Source organism: Sceloporus occidentalis, unplaced genomic scaffold (genome assembly GCF_023333645.1).
Source record: "Sceloporus occidentalis isolate IW3139 unplaced genomic scaffold, rSceOcc1.0.p SCAF_456, whole genome shotgun sequence".
In the NCBI taxonomy this organism is placed as follows: Eukaryota; Metazoa; Chordata; class Lepidosauria; order Squamata; family Phrynosomatidae; genus Sceloporus; species Sceloporus occidentalis.
This window is the reverse complement of record NW_028317436.1, coordinates 126,130-154,112: the sequence shown is the minus strand read 5'-3', so window position 1 is coordinate 154,112 and position 27,983 is coordinate 126,130. Positions and strand designations below refer to the sequence as shown.

The window sequence follows — 27,983 nt, the reverse complement described above, 5'->3', positions numbered from 1 at the left end:
TAGCGAGAGCACAGCCTGCAGGAGACACACACAGAGGGATATATAGGGACAGGGAGACAAAAAAACCCCACTCTGCTCCTCCATGCATCCTCCCCTCCCCCACCACTTCTCAAAATGACCCAAATTCCCTCAAAAAGACCACAAAACCCTAAATCTCACTCTCTCTGGCTCATGGGGTCTCTCCATCTATGGCAGAACTTTCTACCCTAAACTTTCCCCCCTTCTCCAGAAGCCACTCAACAAAGGAATCCTTCTGCACCCTGCATTTCTAACCAAATTATTAGGATTCTTTCAGAATAAACAAGAGCCAACGTTTCGGCAACAATGTATCCCCGAGAATTCCCCGCAGCCCTGTATGTGAGGATGGTGGTCACCTTGTGGGATTTCTGCATCATATCTGCTTTAAGTCTGGACCCCATCTACTGGAACAGCTCCAACAAAAGGTTAGTCTTTTTTTGAGAACTCATTTTTAATTTTCTATTTTTTTTTAATTATTACTTATTTTTTTCATTTTTTATTTATTTATTAGCAATTTTCTACTGTAGGGGTCCTAAAGGGGATAGAGGGGTTTCACTTGCAAAAATCTTCATTGTTCAGCAACACAGAAACTTAGTGATTCTATTATTTGAGTGGTTTTAACATGTGATTTGTTTTGTTTGGGTCAAAAATTGCAAAAATATCTGTTTATTTTCCGTGTTGCGTGTGCTATGTTTTTTTACCTTCCAGTGGAAAGATTAACACGCACACGTCTGATATTATGTAGCCCAAGAAAAACAGATTTAAATCCACCTGTGTCATATAAGATCCATTTGGGATTTAATACGTTTACTCCTGAGTTCTGTTCTATCGATTTTATGTAAATTATAGTAATTTAATTCATTTAATTAAATGGATTCTGTGTTTACAATATACAGTTCTGAGTTACAGCTGGAATAGTGTGCAATCGCTGTGTATATTCATAGAATATATATATATATATATCCCCATATAGAAATATAACACATTATATATATATATATATATATATATACATATAATATAGTATTTTATTAATATTTTTTAAAATAAATGTGTATAATTATATATATATATATATATATATATGTGGGACTTTTTATTAAATATTTTTCATTAATATACAATAATGACAAACAGAAATTGCTGAGATTCTTCTTATATTTGCGTTTTTGTGACTGCGTGTGTTATGAAAGTCTATTTGCACCCCTTTTAAATTATGTTTTTTGTTTTTTTTTTAAAGCCGTTTACGTATTTTTTTTTCCATCAACCGTATCAGTTTCAGAAGGAAGACCGTAAAAGATGCGGTGCCTTCTGCTAGTGAAAGGGTTAAACGTGGAAATATTAGTTCTTGGCTTGCGTATACCGCGACACACGATATCTTTGGTTATTTTATGAATATTTATGAATTTATATAGCGCCGTCCGCCAGTGTTAGGTCTCTGCCCGCACACCTTGAGAACCCTTTATCCTAGGCACTTCGGCGGCTAGGTTATCATTCGTTTCCCACTTCTCCATGTGGAGACCGGGTCCTCTGAGCAAATAAGTTCATTTATAGCAGCAACTTGGCTGACTGACCCAAAGAGCTTGCAATCTACTCAGCGCTGCTTGCTCTTATCTGCTTCTATACGCTTCAGAGTGATCGCACTGAGATACAGTTCTTACAGTATGTGTGTTTGATATATTGTGTCCTGGAAGCACAGATATAGGGGTGACGCCGATGTCTATATAGACCATGGTGCAATAGGGAGGGAGATGACATCTGTATAAAGGTGATAGATAAGCTGGGATATATATGTGTGTGTGTGTGTATGAATGTATATATATATGTGTGTATGAATGTATATATATGTATGTATGTGTATGAATGTATATATATGTGTGTGTATGAATGTATATACATATATGTGTATATATATATATATATATAATGTATATGTATATAATGTAGATAGATCTGGCATTGATGCTCCAAGGTTAGCTAGTCCGGGAAAATGCCACCAACCCACCCAATGTGAGATTTCTGCCACAGATATAATAATCGTGGTTAAGTGGAAGGCTGTGAGTTATCAACATTTCAGTCTATTCCACATGATCTCTATCTGATATATATATGTATGTATGTATATGTATATATGTATGTATATATTATGTATATATAACAGTAGCTGGAGATCAGCGGACCACCCAATGTTGGTGTGGACACGCAGGTCTCTGGTACCCAGCTGTGTTTGTGATGCCCAAGCTGTGGATCAGTGGGTCTGTTACATGGACATGGACACTATGAGCATCTCGATACCAAGGACACCAGACACTCAGCTCCAGGCAAATCAGACAGCAAGTTACAGGACCACCAAGCAGAGAGCCGTGGACGGGGAGTAACAGAGAGAAGAAGCTGGGGAGACGTGGACGGGGAGTAACAGAGAGAAGAAGCTGGGGAGACGTGGACGGGGAGTAACAGAGAGAAGAAGCTGGGGAGACGTGGACAGGGAGTAACAGGGAGAAGAAGCTGGGGAGATGTGGACGGGGAGTAACAGAGAGAAGAAGCTGGGGAGACGTGGACAGGGAGTAACAGGGAGAAGAAGCTGGGGAGACGTGGACGGGGAGTAACAGAGAGAAGAAGCTGGGGAGACGTGGACGGGGAGTAACAGAGAGAAGAAGCTGGGGAGACGTGGACAGGGAGTAACAGGGAGAAGAAGCTGGGGAGACGTGGACGGGGAGTAACAGAGAGAAGAAGCTGGGGAGACGTGGACGGGGAGTAACAGGGAGAAGAAGCTGGGGAGACGTGGACGGGGAGTAACAGGGAGAAGAAGCTGGGGAGATGTGGACAGGGAGTAACAGGGAGAAGAAGCTGGGGAGATGTGGACGGGGAGTAACGGAGAGAAGAAGCTGGGGAGACGTGGACGGGGAGTAACAGGGAGAGGAAGCTGGGAAGACGTGGACGGGGAGTAACAGAGAGAAGAAGCTGGGGAGACGTGGACGGGGAGTAACAGGGAGAAGAAGCTGGGGAGACGTGGACGGGGAGTAACAGGGAGAAGAAGCTGGGGAGACGTGGACGGGGAGTAACAGGGAGAGGAAGCTGGGGAGACGTGGACGGGGAGTAACAGAGAGAAGAAGCTGGGGAGACGTGGACGGGGAGTAACAGGGAGAAGAAGCTGGGGAGACGTGGACGGGGAGTAACAGGGAGAAGAAGCTGGGGAGATGTGGACAGGGAGTAACAGGGAGAGGAAGCTGGGGAGACGTGGACGGGGAGTAACAGGGAGAAGAAGCTGGGGAGACGTGGACGGGGAGTAACAGGGAGAAGAAGCTGGGGAGACGTGGACGGGGAGTAACAGGGAGAAGAAGCTGGGGAGACGTGGACGGGGAGTAACAGGGAGAGGAAGCTGGGGAGACGTGGACGGGGAGTAACAGAGAGAAGAAGCTGGGGAGACGTGGACGGGGAGTAACAGGGAGAAGAAGCTGGGGAGACGTGGACGGGGAGTAACAGGGAGAAGAAGCTGGGGAGATGTGGACAGGGAGTAACAGGGAGAGGAAGCTGGGGAGACGTGGACGGGGAGTAACAGGGAGAAGAAGCTGGGGAGACGTGGACGGGGAGTAACAGGGAGAGGAAGCTGGGGAGACGTGGACAGGGAGTAACAGGGAGAAGAAGCTGGGGAGATGTGGACAGGGAGTAACAGGGAGAAGAAGCTGGGGAGACGTGGACGGGGAGTAACAGGGAGAAGAAGCTGGGGAGATGTGGACGGGGAGTAACAGGGAGAAGAAGCTGGGGAGACGTGGACAGGGAGTAACAGGGAGAGGAAGCTGGGGAGACGTGGACGGGGAGTAACAGAGAGAAGAAGCTGGGGAGACGTGGACAGGGAGTAACAGGGAGAGGAAGCTGGGGAGACGTGGACGGGGAGTAACAGGGAGAGGAAGCTGGGGAGACGTGGACGGGGAGTAACAGGGAGAGGAAGCTGGGGAGACGTGGACGGGGAGTAACAGGGAGAGGAAGCTGGGGAGACGTGGACGGGGAGTAACGGAAGGAACGCACATACAGGCAGGAATACTTCCAGGTGTGTCCAGGTTGCAGCACTTCAGAGAAAATGGATCACAAGGCGCGCATGTACAATGTGCGACATATTAATCGGAGATACTGCGACGGGTACAGCCGGGAGATGAGAGCACGTGGTACAGGGGGGTAGATACAGAGCATCACGGTGGCAGCGAAAGGTGGCAGGAGTGAACATACAGACAGGGGCACAACTACAGAGACACAAACGTGGGAAAGAGACAGGAGCACAGACACATACAGGAGCAAACGGGGAAAGAGACAGCCACAGAGACAGTGACACAGGCAGAGACAGTGACACGGGCAGGTGCAGAGACAGACAGGTACAGATAGACATACCTAGGTCGCATTGACAGTTTCTGAGGTAAAAGGACGTAGACATAATGACAGACAGGAGGACACGGGGGGGGGGGGACGTTTCCCGGGACCGCTAACCAAAAAGATTTATTGTGTCCCCAAAAATAACACAAGTATTAAAATCTAAGGAAGGGGAGACTTATATCCACAAACATCCTACGGGGGTCCTTCTCGTCACTATGACCCTACGGGGGGCATTCAGGGGGTGACCAGGGGGACACAGTCCAACCGTCTGCAAGTGACAGCGGCACACGCTTACTGAGAGGTACACGCATAGCCTGACAAATACACTCAAGACTCCCAGACAGACAGACGGACAGGAGAGGGGCTGATCACAGGATACAGACGGACAGGTGAAGCGCCGCACACTGGTCATTAACCGTTTCACAGCCTGATGGGGGGATCAAAATGTTGGATGAGAAAGGGTTAAAGGTGTGCACCCAGCTGGCGTGTTGGGTTATATTAAACACGCAAGAAGTGACAGGCGGCGAGTTGCGGAGGAGCGTAGCCGTGTAACGTGGCTAATACCTGCAAATGCCGTTAATTAGCCCTGATTAACACATTTCAGTCTGATGATGGAGAGCCTATTAAGTCCTCCCCCGCAGGGCAGCCGGGCTTTTATTTGTGTGTTTGGCCTTTAATCTGGTATTTGCCGATCTGCCAAATGAGCAAATGTTTTTCTAATTATCAGTTTCTCAAAAATAAATACAATTTGAATTAGTTCGTGGAATTTAGTTCAATGAAGGACAACTTTCCACATCAGAATATATGGTTTTTACCCCATCCTCGGGGGGTGAACGGGCGGCTTCTCGGGGTTATAACCCCGGTCTCGGGGTGAACGGGCAGATTCCCAGGGTTTTTATCACAGCTAGAATCCCTGCTTGAATACAGGTGACTTCATTCAGAACGTCTTTACCGTCTTGCTTTTCATTAGGACTGCTACTAGAACCTTTCGGTTGCCACCATTAGTCAGACATTGAACCTCAGCTAATGTGAGGCGAGCACAGAACCTCAGATCAGGCGGGGCGGGCGAGCACAGAACCTCAGATCAGGCAGGGCGGGCGAGCACAGAACCTCAGATCAGGCAAGGCGGGCGAGCACAGAACCTCAGCTAATGCGGGACGAGCGAGCACAGAACCTCAGATCAGGCAGGGCGGGCGAGCACAGGGCCTCAGATCAGGCAGGGCGAGCACAGAACCTCAGCTAATGCGGGACGAGCGAGCACAGGGCCTCAGATCAGGCAGGGCGGGTGAGCACAGAACCTCAGATCAGGCGGGGCGGGCGAGCACAGAACCTCAGATCAGGCAGGACGAGCACAGAACCTCAGCTAATGTGGGGCGAGCGAGCACAGGGCCTCAGATCAGGCAGGGCGGGCGAGCACAGAACCTCAGATCAGGCAGGGCGGGCGAGCACAGAACCTCAGATCAGACGGGGCGAGCACTGAACCTCAGATCAGGCGGGGCAAGCACTGAACCTCAGATCAGGCAGGGCGAGCACTGAACCTCAGATCAGGCGGGGCGAGCACTGAACCTCAGATCAGGCGGGGCGAGCACTGAACCTCAGATCAGGTGGGGCGATCACAGAGCCTCAGATCAGACGGGGCGAGCACTGAACCTCAGATCAGGCGGGGCGAGCACTGAACCTCAGATCAGACGGGGCGAGCACTGAACCTCAGATCAGCTCAGGGCCATTAATCGCATAAAAAATAGAAACTTTAAGAACCTTTTACAGCTTCTATGGAAACGCCCAATCAGTGTCTGCTTTTGTGTCACATGGCAATTAAGTGTTCCCTACAAAAATGACGAACAAGGCAAATTATTTTCCATGATGAAAGATTTATATCTGGAACGGGTTTGGTCTCTCAGCAGGGCCAGGAATGATGCATTTGGTAACAAAAGTGTTACATTCAGCAGTGGCACAGCAGCTTTAATCATGGGTTTTTATCAAAAACACATTTTAATGTTTAAATATTTTATCGATTATTGCCAAAATGGAAGATTTATTTTAGAAAATATTAGGAAAAAAAAAATGTAAAAAATATTATTTTAGTCTAAAAGCTTGGCTGTGGTGAGCCAGACCACAAGAAAGCGATCAAAAGAAAAAATTATTTATTTATATATTCATTTATTTAAAAAAGAAATGAAAAAAATATATACAGCCGCGTTAAAGAGTTAAACTACTTCTTGCTAAAAGAGAAGACTGGAGTCAGCGTTTCTGCATCAGGATCCAACACCCAGAAGAGTTTAATCTCCCCTTTAAATATATACGGTCCGCAGGCTCCAGCGTGCGCACGACGCTTCGGCCAATTACCCGGCCTTCATCAGGTGCCGGCTTCACGGGAAAGCGATTGCTGAAGTGGCCAAAGAATTTTAAATTAAGGAGGATGGATAGTGGGCTTTTTTTTTTTTTGTAATTCAATTTTTTTAAGGAGTTTTTTTTCTGGATGGGGGATGGGAAGGGCCAATATCTGTATACATGGGCTCTGGAAGACTAGGGACAGCATGGAGATCGAGGGGCGGGAAAGAAAACTCCGAATTACAATGTAAAGGGAAGGGTAAAGGGTGGGGGGTGGAAGGGGGTATGAAAAGGATAGGTTAGGGAGGAGGAGTGGTAGATTAATGGAGGCGGCTTCACTTAATAACATCTGGGGAGAGCTCAGAAGACCATCCGGCTATCAGGGGGGGTCTTATTACAGGATTCAAGGTGCCACCAGAATCGAAGCAAAGTGGCAAACTAGGGCCATAGTCCAATTATTGGCACTGGCCACCACAAACAGGATAAATTATTTGATGTCAGGACTGTTCTGGTAAATTTGGGACTCTTGGCAGCTATAACATTAATGTAGTACGCCTCCCTGGCCCGTTGACACGGAACATCAGGCTTTCATTCCAGTCGGCCTCTTTGTCTGAGATATCCAATGAATGTGGCCCTCCTCTGACTGTTGTTCCTCTTCTCGGTGACGTCTGCCACGAAAGAAGCTCATTCACCAAGGCGGCTTCACTCAGTTTACCAAACTCACCGACATCATCATCATCATCATGTCTGCCCCTGCGCCATTATCGCCGGTCCGACACGGGCAGATGCAGAGACAAGATCGATCCCCGCTGGGGAGTTTCGAGGAGCCCGGCCCTCGTCTAATCGCCCGTTTCCCCTGCTGTAAAGACTGCGACCTTAATCAGTCGCTGGTCTCGTCTTAGATTCAGGAGCCGTATGCCTATCCCATGCATGTTTAATCTCCTCACTGTATCACCCTCTACCACTTCTGCTGGGAGGCTGTTCAACTTATCCACCCTCTCAGTACAGTAAAAATTCATTACTTCTAATCTTCTGACCCTCTAGTTTTAGACGATGACCTCTTGTTGAAGAGCACCCCCACAGCACGGCAGACCATCATCATCATCATTGGTCCAAACCAAACACAGAGGATTAGATGGAATGGAAGGAAGTTTTACGTTACTGAGAGGGTGGTAGATGAGTGGAACAGGCTCCCAGCAGAAGTGGTAGAGGGTAATACAGTGAGGGTATTAAACAAGCATGGGATAGACATACGGCTCCTGAATCTAAAACGAGACCAACGACTGGTTAAGGTTTGAGTCGTTACAGTAGGAGAAACGGGCGACTAGAAGGGGGGCCGAATGAGGGCCGATCTGCCGGCAGGTTCTGGGTTGTTATGTACACCTGTGCTCCCCGGAGTGGCTGTAACCTCTACGTTCCTATGCATGGCTTTTATAGAATAGCCACAGAGCAGAAGCCTCGGCACAGTAAATGCCTCCATTGTGGACAGGCTGTGAACATCCGCTTTATTTAACCTTTGACCCCTGTGGGTAGATGTTTGGAACTGAAGGGTTAAATGGGCGGTTCCCATGATTAAAGGGGCCGTCCCATCACATATGTCATGCGGATAATCAGTGCCAGGTTTTTCACCTGAACATTTTATCCCATTAAAAAAAACTTAATTTCAGATTCTACGGCAACAGCCTATCAGCTCCTGCCTTCCTGTCACTTGACGATTAAATGTTCCCGCCAAAATATAACCGAAGAGCTGACGTTTTACGTGATTCAAGAATGATTTCCAGGCAAAGCTTGGCTGTACGGTCCCTCTATGTTGACGAGCCAGCCCTGTATGATGTATGATTAATTCCCGTGACATTTAGGAAGTCTCCCCATATATACTATGCATCATCCAGGGCCCCTTCCTGCGGTAGAAGCCCCTGGGGTTCGGCCCTTCACAATCCAGATGAAAGGGGGATGGTGATGCGTGGCTGGTGACTCTCAGCCGACAGAGCCGCAGGACCCTCTGGCCGCCCATTAGATCACCAACTAAACGGGACGCAGCTGGACCCCCGCGGGCCCCGTCTCCCCCCGCTGGCCGGCTAAGCGCGTGATTTTTTTTTTTTGTGCCTAGGGGCCCCTGGGCTTTAAGTCCTGTTGCCACCGGCAGCCACGCGGCGGGGGGGGGGGGGGGGAGGTTAATCCCACTTTAATGATAGTCTGTCCCAGGAGACGGAGAGCCTCGCTACCGCTTTACAACTCTAAAGCACCGCCGCGCGCAGGCGGATGAGGAGCTTTCACACACAACTCCCATGAGGCTGAGCCAACCGTGGAAATAAGTAACCCCTCCGGGCTGTGGATGCCCCGTACGGGGGGCGCTGTATTCTAATAGATTTGCGGGGGTAATTATCGCCGTGGCAGGCCGCGTGTAATACTCTGCACCCGTGTAGATGAACGCGTGTTCTGATCTCGGTTAACGTGTCTAATTACCCGCCCGGCTTATTAAAGACGTTATTTGTCTTCCTCCCCGATGCCTTTAATTAGTTTGCATTAATTAGAACGATTGGTTGTCATCTTAGACAATTGTGTCATTAAGGAGGATTTGCTTAATTATGATGATAGCGATGAGACGCCATGTCTCTCCAATTAGAATTTACATTAATAGCCGGCCCCTCCCCCATGTCATCAGACACTGCCCCCCCATACTGTATAGGGACCCCCCGTATATATATATATCTTATTATTATTTATATAGCACCATCATATTCTGGAGCGCAGTACAATGGCATTGAGCGAGCCTCAAAATCCACAGCTTCACTGTCAATAGGCAGAGGCTGCTGCTGTGTTACCCGCTGGAGGCTGCCCGCTATAGTATTCCTGTTTTATTATTATTATTATTATTTATTGTTTTATATAGCACCATCAAATTCTGGAGGCTTCTCTATATTATCCCTGTTTTCTGGGGGCTTCATTCTGCAGCTTCCTGTTTCCTGGGGGGGATTTCTGCTGCAGCTTCCTGTTTTCTGGGGGCTTCCTGCGGCAGCACCCTGTTTCGCGGGGGGATTTCTGCTGCAGCTTCCTGTTTTCTGGAAGCTTCATGCTGCAGCTCCCTGTTTCCTGGGGGCTTCATGCTGCATTTCCCTGTTTCCTGGGGGCTTCATGCTGCAGCACCCTGTTTCCTGGGGGATTTCTGCTGCAGCTTCCTGTTTTCTGGGGGCTTCCTGATGCAGCACCCTTTTTTGTGGAGGCGCACCCCCCTCCTTCGTGGTGTGTGTAGTGCTTTGTCTGTGTCCTCGCTGAACATGCGCGGCCTCCGCTGTCTCTTGTACATGGGCTGATGTTACTTTACATATGTATGGAGGCCCTGCTGTTCTCTTGTGTGCTGTCTGTCTCGCCCCAGTGAGCTGCTGCTTTCTGTTACAGTGTACACAGTGCTGGCCTCCTGTCTAACGATATACTCGCTGTCTCTGCTGCCTGTATACTGACTGTCTCTCTGCTTACCCACTGTACATGCAATGTCTCTCTGCTGCCTGTATACTGACTGTCTGTCACTCTAGATGTCTATGTAATGTCTCCTGTTACACACTCACATCCCTTCTCATTTCTATGATTTCTTACTGGTTCAGTCACGCCCTCACATACAGTCTCCCTTACACACTCACACTCTATCCCGATTACACACTCACACTCTATCCCGATTACACACTCACACTCTATCCCGGTTACACACTCACACTCTATCCCGATTACACAGTCAATCTATCCCGATTACACACTCACACTCTATCCCGATTACACACTCACACTCTATCCCGATGACACACTCACACTCTATCCCGATGACACACTCACACTCTATCCCGATGACACACTCACACTCTATCCCGATGACACACTCACACTCTATCCCGATGACACACTCACACTCTATCCCGATGACACACTCACACTCTATCCCGATGACACACTCACACTCTATCCCGATTACACACTCACACTCTATCCCGATTACACAGTCAATCTATCCCGATTACACACTCACACTCTATCCCGATTACACACTCACACTCTATCCCGATTACACACTCACACTCTATCCCGATTACACACTCACACTCTATCCCGATGACACACTCACACTCTATCCCGATGACACACTCACACTCTATCCCGATGACACACTCACACTCTATCCCGATTACACACTCACACTCTATCCCGATTACACAGTCAATCTATCCCGATTACACACTCACACTCTATCCCGATTACACACTCACACTCTATCCCGATTACACACTCACACTCTATCCCGATTACACACTCACACTCTATCCCGATGACACACTCACACTCTATCCCGATGACACACTCACACTCTATCCCGATGACACACTCACACTCTATCCCGATGACACACTCACACTCTATCCCGATTACACACTCACACTCTATCCCGATTACACAGTCAATCTATCCCGATTACACACTCACACTCTATCCCGATTACACACTCACACTCTATGCCGATTACACACTCACACTCTATTCTGATTACAAACTCACTCTCTATCCCGGTTACACACTCACACTCTATCCCGATTACACAGTCAATCTATCCCGATAACACACTCTATCCGGATTACACACTCACACTCTATCCCGATGACACACTCACACTCTATCCCGATGACACACTCACACTCTATCCCGATGACACACTCACACTCTATCCCGATGACACACTCACACTCTATCCCGATTACACACTCACACTCTATCCCGATTACACACTCACACTCTATCCCGATGACACACTCACACTCTATCCCGATGACACACTCACACTCTATCCCGATGACACACTCACACTCTATCCCGATGACACACTCACACTCTATCCCGATGACACACTCACACTCTATCCCGATTACACACTCACACTCTATCCCGATTACACAGTCAATCTATCCCGATTACACACTCACACTCTATCCCGATTACACACTCACACTCTATGCCGATTACACACTCACACTCTATTCTGATTACAAACTCACTCTCTATCCCGGTTACACACTCACACTCTATCCCGATTACACAGTCAATCTATCCCGATAACACACTCTATCCGGATTACACACTCACACTCTATCCCGATTACACACTCACACTCTATCCCGATTACACACTCACACTCTATGCCGATTACACACTCACACTCTATTCTGATTACAAACTCATGCTCTATCCCGGTTACACACTCACTCTATCCAGATTACACACTCACACTCTATCCCGATTACACAGTCAATCTATCCCGATAACACACTCTATCCGGATTACACACTCACACTCTATCCGGAGTACACACACACACTCTATCCCGATTACACACTCACACTCTATCCCGATTACACAGTCAATCTATCCCGATTACACACTCACACTCTATCCCGATTACACACTCACACTCTATCCCGATGACACACTCACACTCTATCCCGATGACACACTCACACTCTATCCCGATGACACACTCACACTCTATCCCGATTACACACTCACACTCTATCCCGATTACACACTCACACTCTATCCCGATGACACACTCACACTCTATCCCGATGACACACTCACACTCTATCCCGATGACACACTCACACTCTATCCCGATGACACACTCACACTCTATCCCGATGACACACTCACACTCTATCCCGATGACACACTCACACTCTATCCCGATTACACACTCACACTCTATCCCGATTACACAGTCAATCTATCCCGATTACACACTCACACTCTATCCCGATTACACACTCACACTCTATGCCGATTACACACTCACACTCTATTCTGATTACAAACTCACTCTCTATCACGGTTACACACTCACACTCTATCCCGATTACACAGTCAATCTATCCCGATAACACACTCTATCCGGATTACACACTCACACTCTATCCCGATGACACACTCACACTCTATCCCGATGACACACTCACACTCTATCCCGATGACACACTCACACTCTATCCCGATGACACACTCACACTCTATCCCGATTACACACTCACACTCTATCCCGATTACACACTCACACTCTATCCCGATGACACACTCACACTCTATCCCGATGACACACTCACACTCTATCCCGATGACACACTCACACTCTATCCCGATGACACACTCACACTCTATCCCGATGACACACTCACACTCTATCCCGATTACACACTCACACTCTATCCCGATTACACAGTCAATCTATCCCGATTACACACTCACACTCTATCCCGATTACACACTCACACTCTATGCCGATTACACACTCACACTCTATTCTGATTACAAACTCACTCTCTATCCCGGTTACACACTCACACTCTATCCCGATTACACAGTCAATCTATCCCGATAACACACTCTATCCGGATTACACACTCACACTCTATCCCGATTACACACTCACACTCTATCCCGATTACACACTCACACTCTATGCCGATTACACACTCACACTCTATTCTGATTACAAACTCATGCTCTATCCCGGTTACACACTCACTCTATCCAGATTACACACTCACACTCTATCCCGATTACACAGTCAATCTATCCCGATAACACACTCTATCCGGATTACACACTCACACTCTATCCGGAGTACACACACACACTCTATCCCGATTACACACTCACACTCTATCCGGAGTACACACACACACTCTATCCCGATTACACACTCATGCCTTTTCTCAAACCCTTTGTCCTGTTCCCTGTCTGGCTGTTATTCCCGTTCTGTTATGTTGTCCTTGATTTCCTCCTCCATGCATCACTCTGTCCCAGTTGTGTGGGCAGCCTCTCCGCCTGTGTGATGCCAGCCTGTGCCTGCCAGTGATTGTGTCACTGCCCATCAGAACCTCTGTAACTACACTGCGCACAACACCTGTTCATCAGCAGCATATAGATACCCCATATCATTATACATTATACACCGCGCGGGGGGTTCAGTATCAGTGTATAGATACTCGGTATTATTATACAGCGTGGGGGGTTCAGTATCAGTGTATAGATACTCGGTATTATTATACAGCGCGCGGTGTTCATTATCAGTGTATTGATACTCGGTATTATTATACAGCGCGGGGGGTTCAGTATCAGTGTATAGATACTCGGTATTATTATACAGCGCGGGGGGTTCAGTATCAGTGTATAGATACTCGGTATTATTATACAGCGCGGGGGTTCAGTATCAGTGTATAGATACTCGGTATTATTATACAGCGCGGGGGGTTCAGTATCAGTGTATAGATACTCGGTATTATTATACAGCGCGGGGGGTTCAGTATCAGTGTATAGATACTCGGTATTATTATACAGCGCGGGGGGTTCAGTATCAGTGTATAGATACTCGATATTATTATACAGCGGGGGGGTTCAGTATCAGTGTATAGATACTCGGTATTATTATACAGCGCGGGGGGTTCAGTATCAGTGTATAGATACTCGGTATTATTATGCAGCGCGGGGGGGTTCATTATCAGTGTATAGATACTCTGTATTATTATACAGCGCGGGGGGTTCAGTATCAGTGTATAGATACTCGGTATTATTATACAGCGGGGGGCGTTCATTATCAGTGTATAGATACTCGGTATTATTATACAGCGCGGGGGGTTCAGTATCAGTGTATAGATACTCGGTATTATTATACAGCGCGGGGGGTTCAGTATCAGTGTATAGATACTCGGTATTATTATACAGCGCGGGGGTTCAGTATCAGTGTATAGATACTCGGTATTATTATACAGCGCGGGGGGTTCAGTATCAGTGTATAGATACTCGGTATTATTATACAGCGCGGGCATTCAGTATCAGTGTATAGATACTCAGTATTATTATACAGTGCGGGGGGTTCAGTATCAGTGTATAGATACTCGGTATTATTATACAGCGCGGGGGTTCATTATCAGTGTATAGATACTCGGTATTATTATACAGCGCGGGGGTTCAGTATCAGTGTATAGATACTCGGTATTATTATACAGCGCGGGGGGTTCAGTATCAGTGTATAGATACTCGGTATTATTATACAGCGCGGGGCGTTCAGTATCAGTGTATAGATACTCGGTATTATTATACAGCGGGGGGGGTTCAGTATCAGTGTATAGATACTCGGTATTATTATACAGCGCGGGGGGTTCAGTATCAGTGTATAGATACTCGGTATTATTATACAGCGCGGGGGTTCATTATCAGTGTATAGATACTCGGTATTATTATACAGCGCGGGGGTTCAGTATCAGTGTATAGATACTCGGTATTATTATACAGCGCGGGGGGTTCAGTATCAGTGTATAGATACTCGGTATTATTATACAGCGCGGGGCGTTCAGTATCAGTGTATAGATACTCGGTATTATTATACAGCGGGGGGGGTTCAGTATCAGTGTATAGATACTCGGTATTATTATACAGCGCGGGGGGTTCAGTATCAGTGTATAGATACTCGGTATTATTATACAGCGCGGGGGGTTCAGTATCAGTGTATAGATACTCGGTATTATTATACAGCGCGGGGGTTCAGTATCAGTGTATAGATACTCGGTATTATTATACAGCGCGGGGGGTTCAGTATCAGTGTATAGATACTCGGTATTATTATACAGCGCGGGGGGTTCAGTATCAGTGTATAGATACTCGGTATTATTATACAGCGCGGGGGGTTCAGTATCAGTGTATAGATACTCGGTATTATTATACAGCGCGGGGGGTTCAGTATCAGTGTATAGATACTCGGTATTATTATACAGCGCGGGGGGTTCAGTATCAGTGTATAGATACTCGGTATTATTATACAGCGCGGGGGGTTCAGTATCAGTGTATAGATACTCGGTATTATTATACAGCGCGGGGGGTTCAGTATCAGTGTATAGATACTCGGTATTATTATACAGCGCGGGGGGTTCAGTATCAGTGTATAGATACTCGGTATTATTATACAGCGCGGGGGGTTCAGTATCAGTGTATAGATACTCGGTATTATTATACAGTGCGGGGGGTTCAGTATCAGTGTATAGATACTCGGTATTATTATACAGCGCGGGGGGTTCATTATCAGTGTATAGATACTCGGTATTATTATACAGCGCGGGGGGTCCAGTATCAGTGTATAGATACTCGGTATTATTATACAGCGCGGGGGGTTCATTATCAGTGTATAGATACTCGGTATTATTATACAGCGCGGGGCGTTCATTATCAGTGTATAGATACTCGGTATTATTATACAGCGCGGGGGGTTCATTATCAGTGTATAGATACTCGGTATTATTATACAGCGCGGGGCGTTCAGTATCAGTGTATAGATACTCGGTATTATTATACAGCGCGGGGCGTTCATTATCAGTGTATAGATACTCGGTATTATTATACAGCGCGGGGGGTTCATTATCAGTGTATAGATACTCGGTATTATTATACAGCGCGGGGGGTTCAGTATCAGTGTATAGATACTCGGTATTATTATACAGCGCGGGGGTTCAGTATCGGTGTATAGATACTCGGTATTATTATACAGCGCGGGGGTTCAGTATCAGTGTATAGATACTCGGTATTATTATACAGCGCGGGGGTTCAGTATCAGTGTATAGATACTCGGTATTATTATACAGCGCGGGGGGTTCAGTATCAGTGTATAGATACTCGGTATTATTATACAGCGCGGGGGTTCAGTATCGGTGTATAGATACTCGGTATTATTATACAGCGCGGGGGGTTCAGTATCAGTGTATAGATACTCGGTATTATTATACAGCGCGGGGGGTTCAGTATCAGTGTATAGATACTCGGTATTATTATACAGCGCGGGGGGTTCAGTATCAGTGTATAGATACTCGGTATTATTATACAGCGCGGGGGGTCCAGTATCAGTGTATAGATACTCGGTATTATTATACAGCGCGGGGGGTTCATTATCAGTGTATAGATACTCGGTATTATTATACAGCGCGGGGGGTTCAGTATCAGTGTATAGATACTCGGTATTATTATACAGCGCGGGGCGTTCATTATCAGTGTATAGATACTCGGTATTATTATACAGCGCGGGGGGTTCATTATCAGTGTATAGATACTCGGTATTATTATACAGCGCGGGGGGTTCAGTATCAGTGTATAGATACTCGGTATTATTATACAGCGCGGGGGGTTCAGTATCAGTGTATAGATACTCGGTATTATTATACAGCGCGGGGGGTCCAGTATCAGTGTATAGATACTCGGTATTATTATACAGCGCGGGGGGTCCAGTATCAGTGTATAGATACTCGGTATTATTATACAGCGCGGGGGGTTCATTATCAGTGTATAGATACTCGGTATTATTATACAGCGCGGGGGGTTCAGTATCAGTGTATAGATACTCGGTATTATTATACAGCGCGGGGCGTTCATTATCAGTGTATAGATACTCGGTATTATTATACAGCGCGGGGCGTTCATTATCAGTGTATAGATACTCGGTATTATTATACAGCGCGGGGGGTCCAGTATCAGTGTATAGATACTCAGTATTATTATACAGTGCGGGGGGTTCATTATCAGTGTATAGATACTCGGTATTATTATACAGTGCGGGGGGTTCATTATCAGTGTATAGATACTCGGTATTATTATACAGCGCGGGGGGTTCAGTATCAGTGTATAGATACTCGGTATTATTATACAGCGCGGGGCGTTCAGTATCAGTGTATAGATACTCGGTATTATTATACAGCGCGGGGCGTTCATTATCAGTGTCTAGATACTCAGTATCATTATATACATTGTAGAAATTATTAAAGCCCTTGTCCTGGGGCATTTTTGTTGCCCTGAGTAGGATGTCCCATTGCTGTCCCATCAGCAGATGTTTCACAGACTCCCCCCCCCCCATCCCTCTGTTTGTAGGGTCCCTTTGTCCCATCTGCTGCCTGGACTGTTCCATTCAAACCTCACAATAAAGGGGGGCAGGGGTTGATTTACGGGGGAAGGAAGTTGGCAAAATAATTTCCTGTATCAATTGTATACAAACCTCTAGGACTCGTACAGGAAACGTACAAACTAGCACTTCTAGAACTGGCTTAATGGCTTTATACACCTTATAACCCACTTCTCCTTTCTCTATAGGTTCCAGGATTCGGAGGGGTACGTGCTGTACCCCCAGATCGGCGACCGGCTGGACCTGCTGTGCCCTCGCTCAGAGCCCCGAGGGCCCTTCTCCTCCTCGTCCTACGAATACTACAAGCTTTACCTGGTGGGCAGCGAGGACGAGGTGCAGTCCTGCGCCATCCTACGAACCCCGAACCTCCTCCTGACCTGCGACCGGCCGGGGCAGGACCTCCGATTCACCATCAAGTTCCAGGAGTACAGCCCCAACCTGTGGGGCCACGAGTTCAAATCCCAGAGGGACTACTACATCATCGGTGAGACCCGGGGGGTCAGGAGCGAGACCGAGGATAACCTTTACACTTATGTTTTGGGCTCCCTCGGGGGTCCGCCGCTGTTCACACAGATCTCCCTGTTCCTGAAGACCACAGAGTCATGTTACCTCCTGGTCCTCCAGGTCCTCTTATCCCGGAGAGCTTGCAATCATTTGCCACCCTTCCACCCTTTTCTGTTTTATTACCCCTGTCTCCCCAAATGTCTTTTATATCGTTGAGTCCCACCTTCCTGCCCACCCGTTCTCCACACTCTTTCATGTTTTGTACAGGTAGTCGCTGAGTCCTCTTAATGACTTGGAGGGTCTTTAGCTAAAGATGACGCTCCCAGCCGTGACCTCCTCATCTCTCTACTCTCTTTCCCCTTTTCTGCTCCACTCAAGCATATTGAATCGCGGGTTACCCTCTCTACGCGCTGTTAGACCTCATGACAGAAAAATATGTGCTCACAAAAGCTTTATGGGCCTCAGGGGTCTCTTTTTCAGTTACTCGTTGTACCAAAGTCCTCTGTATCCAATCGCTGCGCTTCCTCACGATTAGTCTACTTACCACCATTACTCAGACCTTATTCAGTCGTTGGTCTTGTCTTAGATTCAGGAGCCATATGCAGATCCCATGTATATTTGTTGATTGGAAGAAAGAGAGGGGATGGGGAAAGAGGAGAGAGAGGGGATGGGAGAGAAGCGAGAGAGGGGATGGGAGAGAAGAGAGGGGGGGTGGGAGAGAAGAGAGAGAGATGAAGGAAGAGAAGAGAGAGAGGGGGGATGGGAGAGGAATAGAGGGGATGGGAGAGGGGATGGGAGAGGAGAGAGGGGATGGGAGAGAAGAGAGAGAGAGGGGATGGGGGAGAGAAGAGAGAGAGGGGATGGGGAGAAGAGAGAGAGGGGATGGGGAGAAGAGAGAGAGGGGATGGGGAGAAGAGAGAGAGGGGATGGGGGAAGAGAGAGAGAGAGGATGGGGAAGAGAGGGAGAGAAGAGAGGGGAAGAGAGGGAGAGAAGAGAGTGGATGGGGAGAAGAGAGAGAGAGGGGATGGGGAAGAGGGAGAGAAGAGAGGGGAAGAGAGGGAGAGAAGAGAGGGGATGGGGAAGAGAGAGAGAGAGGATGGGGAAGAGAGTGGATGGGGAGAAGAGAGAGAGAGGGGATGGGGAGAAGAGAGAGAGAGAGGGGATGGGGAGAAGAGAGAGAGAGGGGATGGGGAAGAGAGAGGATGGGGAAGAGGGAGAGAAGAGAGGGGATGGGGAGAAGAGAGAGGGGATGGGGAGAGAAGAGAGTGGATGGGAGACATTTAAACACATCATTTAACAAAGTACAGGAGGGAATTTTATTTTGAAGGAGGCTGAGATGGAAGGAAGTTTTACTTTACTGTGAGGGTGATGGATAAGTAGAACAGCCTCCCAGCAGAAGCGGTAGTGTCTAATACAGTGAGGGAATTTAAACATGCATGGAATTGGCATATGGCTAATGATTCCAGTGATACTCCCAGCATCCTGCCTGCTTTTTACGGGGGGGGGGGGGGCAGTGTGGGGTCTGAGGCAGCTGCTTTTCTGGGCCTTGGGGTGAAAATGTCTGGGTAATGCCAGACTGCAATCCCCAGCATGCATTGAAGAAACTGAGAATGCTGGGATCTGTAGTCATCAACTACATTGATTACCCCCATCGTTCTGTCTTTTCTCTGCCGCCCTCCCATCCCCATCGCGACCCCCCAGCCTCTCTCCCGCGTCTGTCTCCTTCGCTCCCTCGGGGGACACTCTTACTTCCGCTGTCACTAAGTGGAAATAACCGGCCCTGACATTTAGGTCAGAAGCAAAACGAGAGGAGAGAGCGGAAGAAAGGGAGCCGAGCAGGAGAGCGGCCTCCGGTACCGAGCGTCCGCCCCCCCCCCCCCGGGGACCGCTGTTACCTACAGAGACCCAATACCTGTCCGCCTGTTCGTCTGCTTCCATCTCTGACTCTGTCATTCTATAGACACCCCATACTGTACCCCATACTGTACACACTCCATACTGTACCCCATACTGTACCCTATACTGTACACACTCCATACTGTACCCCATACTGTACCCCATACTGTACACACCCCATAATGTACCCCATAATGTACCCTATACTGTACACACCCCATGCTGTACACACCCCATACTGTACCCCATACTGTACACACTCCATACTGTACCCCATACTGTACATACTCCATACTGTATACCATACTGTACCCATACTGTACCCCTTACTGTACACACTCCATACTGTATCCCATATGGGACACACTCCATACTGTACACACTCCATACTGTACCCCTTACTGTACACACTCCATACTGTATGCCATACTGTACACACTCCATACTGTACCCCATACTGTACCCCTTTCTGTACACACTCCATACTATACCCCATACTGCCCCCTTACTGTACCCCTTACTACACCCCATACTGTACACACTCCATATTGTACCCCATACTGTACAGATTCCATACTGTACTCCATACTGTACCCACTCCATACTGTACAGATTCCATACTGTACTCCATACTGTACCCACTCCATACTGTACCCATACTGTACAGATTCCACACTGTACCCCTTACTGTACTCCATACCGTACCGACTCCATACTGTACAGATTCCATACTGTACCCCATACTGTATCCCATACTGTACCCACTCCATACTGTACCCACTCCATACTGTACCTGTTACTGTATATACTTGTTACAGTGTCCCCCCCCCCCCCCGGTAATAACGCGGACGCTGTGAGGTAACGGTGTCTCTGTCGCTGCTCTCCGACGGTGCAGGGTGGGCAGGAAAGCAGATATCACCCCAACAGGACCCGCAGGGGATGGGGTCGGGATGGAGGGATACGAGAAAAGGGAATGAGGAGAGGGGCCACTTGCCCCGCTGGCCCCGTCAGGTGGTCATCGTTATTATTAATCAAGTAGTGAGTGCCCTGCTCGGCCTGAGCCGCCGCAGCCCTCTCTCCTCCTCAGGTCTCCATAGTATCGCTATTTCCATATTTTCCCCATTTGCTCCCCTGCGTCTCCCTCTCTCCGTCCCCCCGGGGCATGTCATCGTACACCTCGCCGTCTCCCGCTCCCCCGGCTCATTCCGCCTTCTGATTGGTGGAAATTCCTCCCTTCCGTGACAAGGGACAGTGGGGGGGACGTGATTGAATAAAACAGAAGCCAAGATGGCTGTCACAACTCGTTACACATCACAGTACGACGCAGCACGCCGCTGCTTTCTACACTACTGCTGAGTATCCGAGAAGTGATAGCGAGATAATGAACGCGTCGTGTGAGGGAGACCCTGGAACCAAACGCGCCGTATAGATACTCTGTACCATTATACAGCGCGGCGTGTTCTGTATAGATACTCTGTACCATTATACAGCGTGGGGTGTTCCGTATAGATACTCTGTACCATTATACAGCGTGGGGTGTTCTGTATAGATACTCTGTACCATTATACAGCGTGGGGTGTTCCGTATAGATACTCTGTACCATTATACAGCGTGGGGTGTTCTGTATAGATACTTGGTATCATTATACAGCGCGGGGTGTTCTGTATAGATACTTGGTATCATTATACAGCGCGGGGTGTTCTGTATAGATACTCGGTATCGTTATACAGCGCGGGGTGTTCCGTATAGATATTCTGTACCATTATACAGCGCGGCGTGTTCTGTATAGATACTCGGTATCGTTATACAGCGCGGAGTGTTCCGTATAGATTCCCTGTATTATTATACAGCGCGGGGCGTTCCGTATAGATTCCCTGTATTATTATACAGTACGGGGTGTTCCGTATAGATACTCTGTACCATTATACAGTACGGGGTGTGCCGTATAGATTCCCTGTATTATTATACAGCGCGGGGCGTTCCGTATAGATACTCTGTACCATTATACAGTACGGGGTGTTCCGTATAGATTCCCTGTATTATTATACAGCGCGGGGTGTTCTGTATAGATACTCTGTATCATTATACAGCGCGGGGTGTTCGGTATAGATACTCGGTATCATTATACAGTACGGGGTGTTCCGTATAGATACTCGGTATTATTATACAGCGCAGGGTGTTCCGTATAGATACTCGGTATCACTATATATCACTGTACACTGACCTGTGCGTATTTACTCTTCCTCTAGCCACGTCGGACGGGACCCTGGAGGGTCTGGAGAATCTCCGGGGAGGCGTCTGCGAGACCAAAGGCATGAAGGTGACACTGAAAGTCGGCCAGAGTGAGTAGTGGGGGTCCGGGTGCGTGACTACCCCGGGGCAGCGGGTGCGTGACTACCCCGGGGCAGCGGGTGCGTGACTACCCCGGGGCAGCGGGTGCGTGACTACCCCGGGGCAGCGGGTGCGTGACTACCCCGGGGCAGCGGGTGCGTGACTACCCCGGGGCAGCGGGTGCGTGTGTGCCCACCCCTATGGTTTTACGGGCAGATTCTCAGGGTCACACATAACCCTATAACTCTGCTAATCAGGAATCAATGGGAGCGCTAATGGTCGATGGTCGTCTAAATATACCCCGAGCCAGCGCTGGAGCTGATTGGTCGGAAGTATATTACGGGGAGAACACGTCTTCTGGGGGGAAACGATGGAAATTTAAAGGGACCTCTCATCCGTATGAGCGCCTCACTTTTCGTGCATAATCCACGCATTATATATTTGCACTATGATGCCACTGACTGGGGTGAAAAGTTTATTAAAATGGCATTATTGGGACTCATTTTGAGGAGGCTGATCTCCACCGGCCTCCAGCTGATCTCCATACAAAAGGCCGCGTCTGTATACACAGCCGTCATCTAACGGTTATTATCCCGAGTTGGGAGGAGTTGGTACACAAGGTGTAAATTCCTCCGTGTCTTGGCTGCACATCGTGCCGTGGGAGAGCTGTCGCTGGGGCAGCTGGAATGAGAGAGTGTCTCTTTGGCTCTTGATGTGAGATATGGTCTCTCTGTGGCAGTTGATGTTGTGAGATGTGGTGTCTATGTGGCAGCTGGAATGAGAGAGTGTCTCATTGGCTCTTGATGTGAGATATGGTCTCTCTGTGGCAGTTGATGTTGTGAGATGTGGTGTTGCTGGGGCAGCCGGAATCAGAGAGTGTCTCTGTGGCAGTTGATGTGAGATATGGTCTCTCTGTGGCAGTTGATGTTGTGAGATGTGGTGTCTATGTGGCAGCTGGAATGAGAGTGTCTCTGTGGCAGTTGATGTGAGATATGGTCTCTCTGTGGCAGTTGATGTTGTGATATGTGGTATCTCTGTGGCAGCTGGAATGAGAGAGTGTCTCATTGGCTCTTTGTCACGGAGCTGGCTAGTCCGACCGACTACCTCCGCTGGCTTGTGCTCCCTTAGCCTGGGACAACACGCTTTCCCCGGGTTCCCCAGTCACTCGCCGAGACTCAGTGTAGGGTAAAACCAAACGAAGACTAATTTTGGATATATCCAGCAAAACAAACATTAACATAAAAACAAGATATTGGGATACAAACCGACCCCTTAATCTGCCTCCCAGAGACAACAGGGGCAGTAACGGGATTAACAATACAATAGGGTCCCAACCTCCACTATCTATTACTGGCCGAAACCAGTTCCAGGGATGGCCGGGGTAAATGTCTGTAGTAGTGGAACTGGGGGGAAGGGGGGGACATAATAATGCACCATGGGGTGGGGGGGTCTGATATTAAACTAATACAATAGCGGTCACTCCCTGTTTGCAGATAATCCCCTCAGCCAGTGATGAGATGATACTGCTGAGGGTAGCCACAGAAGTCTTTACAAACCCAGGGCCCATAGTCAATAGGGAGGAGGCTGGCAGTCAGGCCTCTCCAGTGGCCCCAGTGATGGAGGGTCCCGTCACACTCTTGATGTGAGATATGGTCTCTCTGTGGCAGTTGATGTTGTGAGATGTGGTGTCTCTGTGGTAGCTGGAATGAGAGAGTGTCTTTGTAGCAGTTGATGTGAGACATGGTCTCTCTGTGGCAGTTGATGTTGTGAGATGTGGTGTCTGTGTAACCTGTTGTAAGAGTTCTGTATCTGCTAGTTGATGCTAGGAGTTGTGCTGTTTCTGTGACAGTTGATATTTTGAGTGATGTCTCCTTTTTCCAGCTGATAGAATGACGTGCTGTTTCTGTGGCAGTTGGTGTTATAATGTTGATGTCTCATTTGCCAGCTGATGATAGGAGATGTGCTGTTTCTGTGGCAGTTGATATTATGAGTGATGTCTCCTTTGACAGCTGATATTATGAGATGTGCTGTTTCTGTGGCAGTTGGGGTTATAAGAGCAATGTCTCCTTTGCCACCTGATAGAATGAGACAAGCTGTTTCTCTGGCAGTTGACGTTATAAGAGTGATGTCTCGTTTGCAACTGATAGTATGAGATGTCTTGTTTCTGCAGCAGTTGATGTTATAAGAGTGATGTCTCGTTTGTCACCTGATGGTATGAGATGTCTTGTTTCTGTGGCAGTTGATGTTATAAGAGTGATGTCTCCTTTGTCACCTGATGGTATAAGATGTATTGTTTCTGTGGCAGTTGATGTTATGAGTGATGTTTCCTTTGCCAGCTGATGGTATGAGATGTCTTGTTTCTGTGGCAGTTGATGTTATAAGAGTGATGTCTCGTTTGTCACCTGCTGGTATGAGATGTATTGTTTCTGTGGCCGTTGATGTTATGAGTGACGTCTCCTTGCCAGCAGATGTTATGAAGTGTTCTTTCTGTGGCAGTTGATGTTATAATGACAATGCAAAACGCACTGGTATTACACACTCATGACGGATCGCTTTCCCGTTATATTTAACTTATAGAACGCCAACCGATTCCGCAGAGCTAGACAAGGGATGACTAACAATTCTCTTCAGTAAATACCAGTCTCTGCGCTGCTGGATAAAAAAGAGGATGCCAAAAGTGAGGTTACTTGAAGGGACAGCCTCACAAAAGACAAACGCTTATTAAAGTACTCTGGAAGTAACCCTAACCCTCTGTGAGGACTTTAATATGCATTCTTTAAAACCTCAATAAATAAAAGACTTAGCTTTGGTAGCAGCTGCAGCCCTGGAGATGTAGTTGCCCTCCTCAGCGGTCTGACGCTTCTCACCACTCATTGGCTGTTTAAAACAGTGGCAAGAAAGTGCGCCCATTAGAATCACTTTCCATGCATTCACACTGGGGGGGGGTTGTTAGTCCACCCGTTCGTTCGGTGGAGCTGTTCAGCCAAGCACATCTCCTGCAGGGGGGGGGGGTCAGGGGCAAAAGCAAATGGGGGGATTTGTGATTGGCTGTTCAGTAAGGTCACGTTGTTTGTGCTCCATTAGTTTCCTCGCTTGTATCCAAGCAGTGTGGAGATCGTTTTTATAGTCCTCCCAAGATGATAACACAATGTTTTTTCCTGTGGATCGCATCTGACGGCGTGAGATGTGCCGACTCTGTGCCAGTTGATGTTATGAGGGCGCTTTCGACGTGCCAGATAGGAAATGTGTCTTCTTTGCCAGTTAATGTTACGTGATTTCCTATTTTAGTGGGAGTTGATGTTATAGGATGTGCTGTCTCTGTGCCAGTTGACGTTACAAGAGCGCTGTCTCTGCCAGTGGATGTTTCTAGGGCAGTTGATGTCGGTTAACGTGTCAGTTGAGTTAATGGCAGCGCTTTCTCTTTGGGGATGTTATGTGGTGGCCCACCTTACAAGAGACCTGTCTTTATGGCAGTTGATGTTATGAGATGTGCTGTCTCTGTGCCAGTTGATGTTACAAGAGCGATGTCTCTGCCAGTGGATGGTACTAGGGCAGTTGATATCGGTAAACATGCCAGTTGATGTAACTTGAGTGTGTTCTCTGCCCTTGATGTCGTAAGATGTGCTGTTGGTACAGCAGACCATCTTTTGAGATACATGTTTGTGCGGAAGCTAATGGTTTTTGACAGTTGATGTTATTGGAGTTTTGTGTTTTTGCTATATGCTGCACATTCAGACTTCCCATAAGTCATCAATTTACGTTGGGGGCCTCTAACTCTCTGTTTCTCCCCCCATAGATCCAGATGGCAGTACTCCGCCTCGCAAACCATCTTCATCTGGAAAGGATTCTGGGCTGTCTCCATCTGTGCCAAATCCAGATGCCCCGAACCTCGGAGGTACGTTAATCAGTCCGAGAGATACATAAAGTAATGGAGGAACTGGTAAAATGCTCTGCAGGGCCCCTTTCTGTGACCTGGCATGTTAGCCTGTCTAGGAGGAGCCTTGGACTGGGAATTCTTGGAATCAGTACTGGCAAGTGTCCAGATTTGCCCCTAAGTCTCTGTTTTCACCCCAGTCTCAGGGAATGGCTCACATAGTTGCAACCGACTCCTTCATATTCTCCTCTGATTTAATGATATCTTAGCATCCTTATTGGTTCTTTTCTCACTGCTATATCACAGCTGGAAGCCCTGCTTGAATACAGGTGACTTCATCCAGAATATCTTTTGACTTCATAAAACGTTCCATAGCCAAGCAGGGTAACAGCGACCCTCCGGCTCAAGGACAGACATAGGAAGAGATTCGGTGGAGTGGGGCGCGTTTCGAGGGTTATGGAAGCGCTGCTTACCCACAACGAGCGCCAGGGAGTTACTGAGCTGTCACTTTGAAAGATACCCTTTCATAAACTCAGCAATTTAGACAGAAGGGAAAGCAGCACAAGAGAGATGAGAAGACATAGCTTGTCTGGTGCCTCCAGGACTGGACAGCTCTCCCACCCGTCCCTCTCTCCACCCCTGGCATCTCGCTGATTTAATGCGTTCGGCCAATTAAAGTGCACATTCTGTCTTTTTAATTAGACTTAATTAAAGCTGTTTATTTAACTCTGGCTGAGGGACCCAAGAGGCAGATAAGAGGACAGAAAAGAGCCATAAACCTACCATGGAGTGTCTGTGGACCCAGCAGGAGGAGGGGCAGATTCCCAGCGCCTTCTGTCTGTGTTGCCCTGCAAGGGGCTTTTTGAAAGCTTTTATATATATCAGCCACACATGGTTTTACTACCCGCTTAATGAGTGTTCGTATTTAAATTGCTCTTTCTCGCTCTTTTCTAGGAGACATGTCTGGCAACGCGACTAAAACTGGTGAAAACGGTCCCCTTCCTAACTCCCATGTTCCTCTGGTGGCTGGGGCGGCCGGAGGTGCCGTCCTCCTACTGTTGGTGTTCGGAGTGGCGGGATGGGCCTGCCACCGCCGCCGCCAAGCTAAACACAGCGACACGCGGCACCCGCCTCTCTCTCTGGGCTCTCTCACTACTCCCAAACGCGGAGGCAACAACAACGGCCATGAACCCAGCGACATCATAATGCCTCTCCGGCCGTCCGAAGGGGGCGCCTTCTGTCCTCACTATGAGAAGGTCAGCGGGGACTATGGACACCCCGTGTACATTGTCCAGGACATGGCCAGTCAAAGCCCGGCCAATATCTACTACAAAGTATGAAAGAGCCGCCGACTTCGCTTCTTCTTGTAGTATTTTTTTTTATTTTATTTTAATTTTTTAAGGGTTGGGAAGTTGTAGGATGTTAATGGGTTGGGGTCAAGAACCTTGAAAAATGAAGGGTGGCAGGCGAACGAGCCCAGACAAAATATTTAAACCCCCCTCTTCATAGTGCTGAGGTGTGTCCGTTAATGTGTTGGTGGGCAAAGTGGTCCGCAGTTAGACGTTTCCCTCCGCCGCGAAGTGCAGTGTGAGATCTAAGCCATGAACGTTATCCATGGCTTACGACATGTTCTCTTTGATTGGCGGCCATTTTACTCACGCTCGCGGCACCGAATGTTGGAGGGTTGACCAGAG

The 27,983-nt window shown here is 48.0% G+C and overlaps 1 protein-coding gene across 1 annotated transcript; it reads left to right on the top strand.

Moving 5' to 3' along the window:
• The first annotated feature begins 324 nt into the window (after window positions 1-324).
• Window positions 325-27,629, top strand: LOC149271844 (ephrin-B3-like). Its single transcript, XM_089507091.1, has 5 exons — window positions 325-443; window positions 17,872-18,167; window positions 22,334-22,426; window positions 26,212-26,310; window positions 27,244-27,629. Exons 1-5 carry the CDS (start codon window positions 325-327, stop codon window positions 27,627-27,629), a joined length of 993 nt encoding a protein of 330 aa, XP_089363217.1.
• Window positions 27,630-27,983: the final 354 nt, after the last annotated feature.

What these genes read in the sequence shown, in the direction of transcription:
- LOC149271844 (XM_089507091.1), top strand. Translation starts at nt 325, where the DNA reads ATGTATCCCCGAGAATTCCCCGCAGCCCTGTATGTGAGGATGGTGGTC. An exon ending in GAGGGACTACTACATCATCG is followed by an intron (nt 18,168 to 22,333) that starts GTGAGACCCGGG and finishes CTCTTCCTCTAG; the next exon opens with CCACGTCGGACGGGACCCTG. An exon ending in AGATGCCCCGAACCTCGGAG is followed by an intron (nt 26,311 to 27,243) that starts GTACGTTAATCA and finishes GCTCTTTTCTAG; the next exon opens with GAGACATGTCTGGCAACGCG.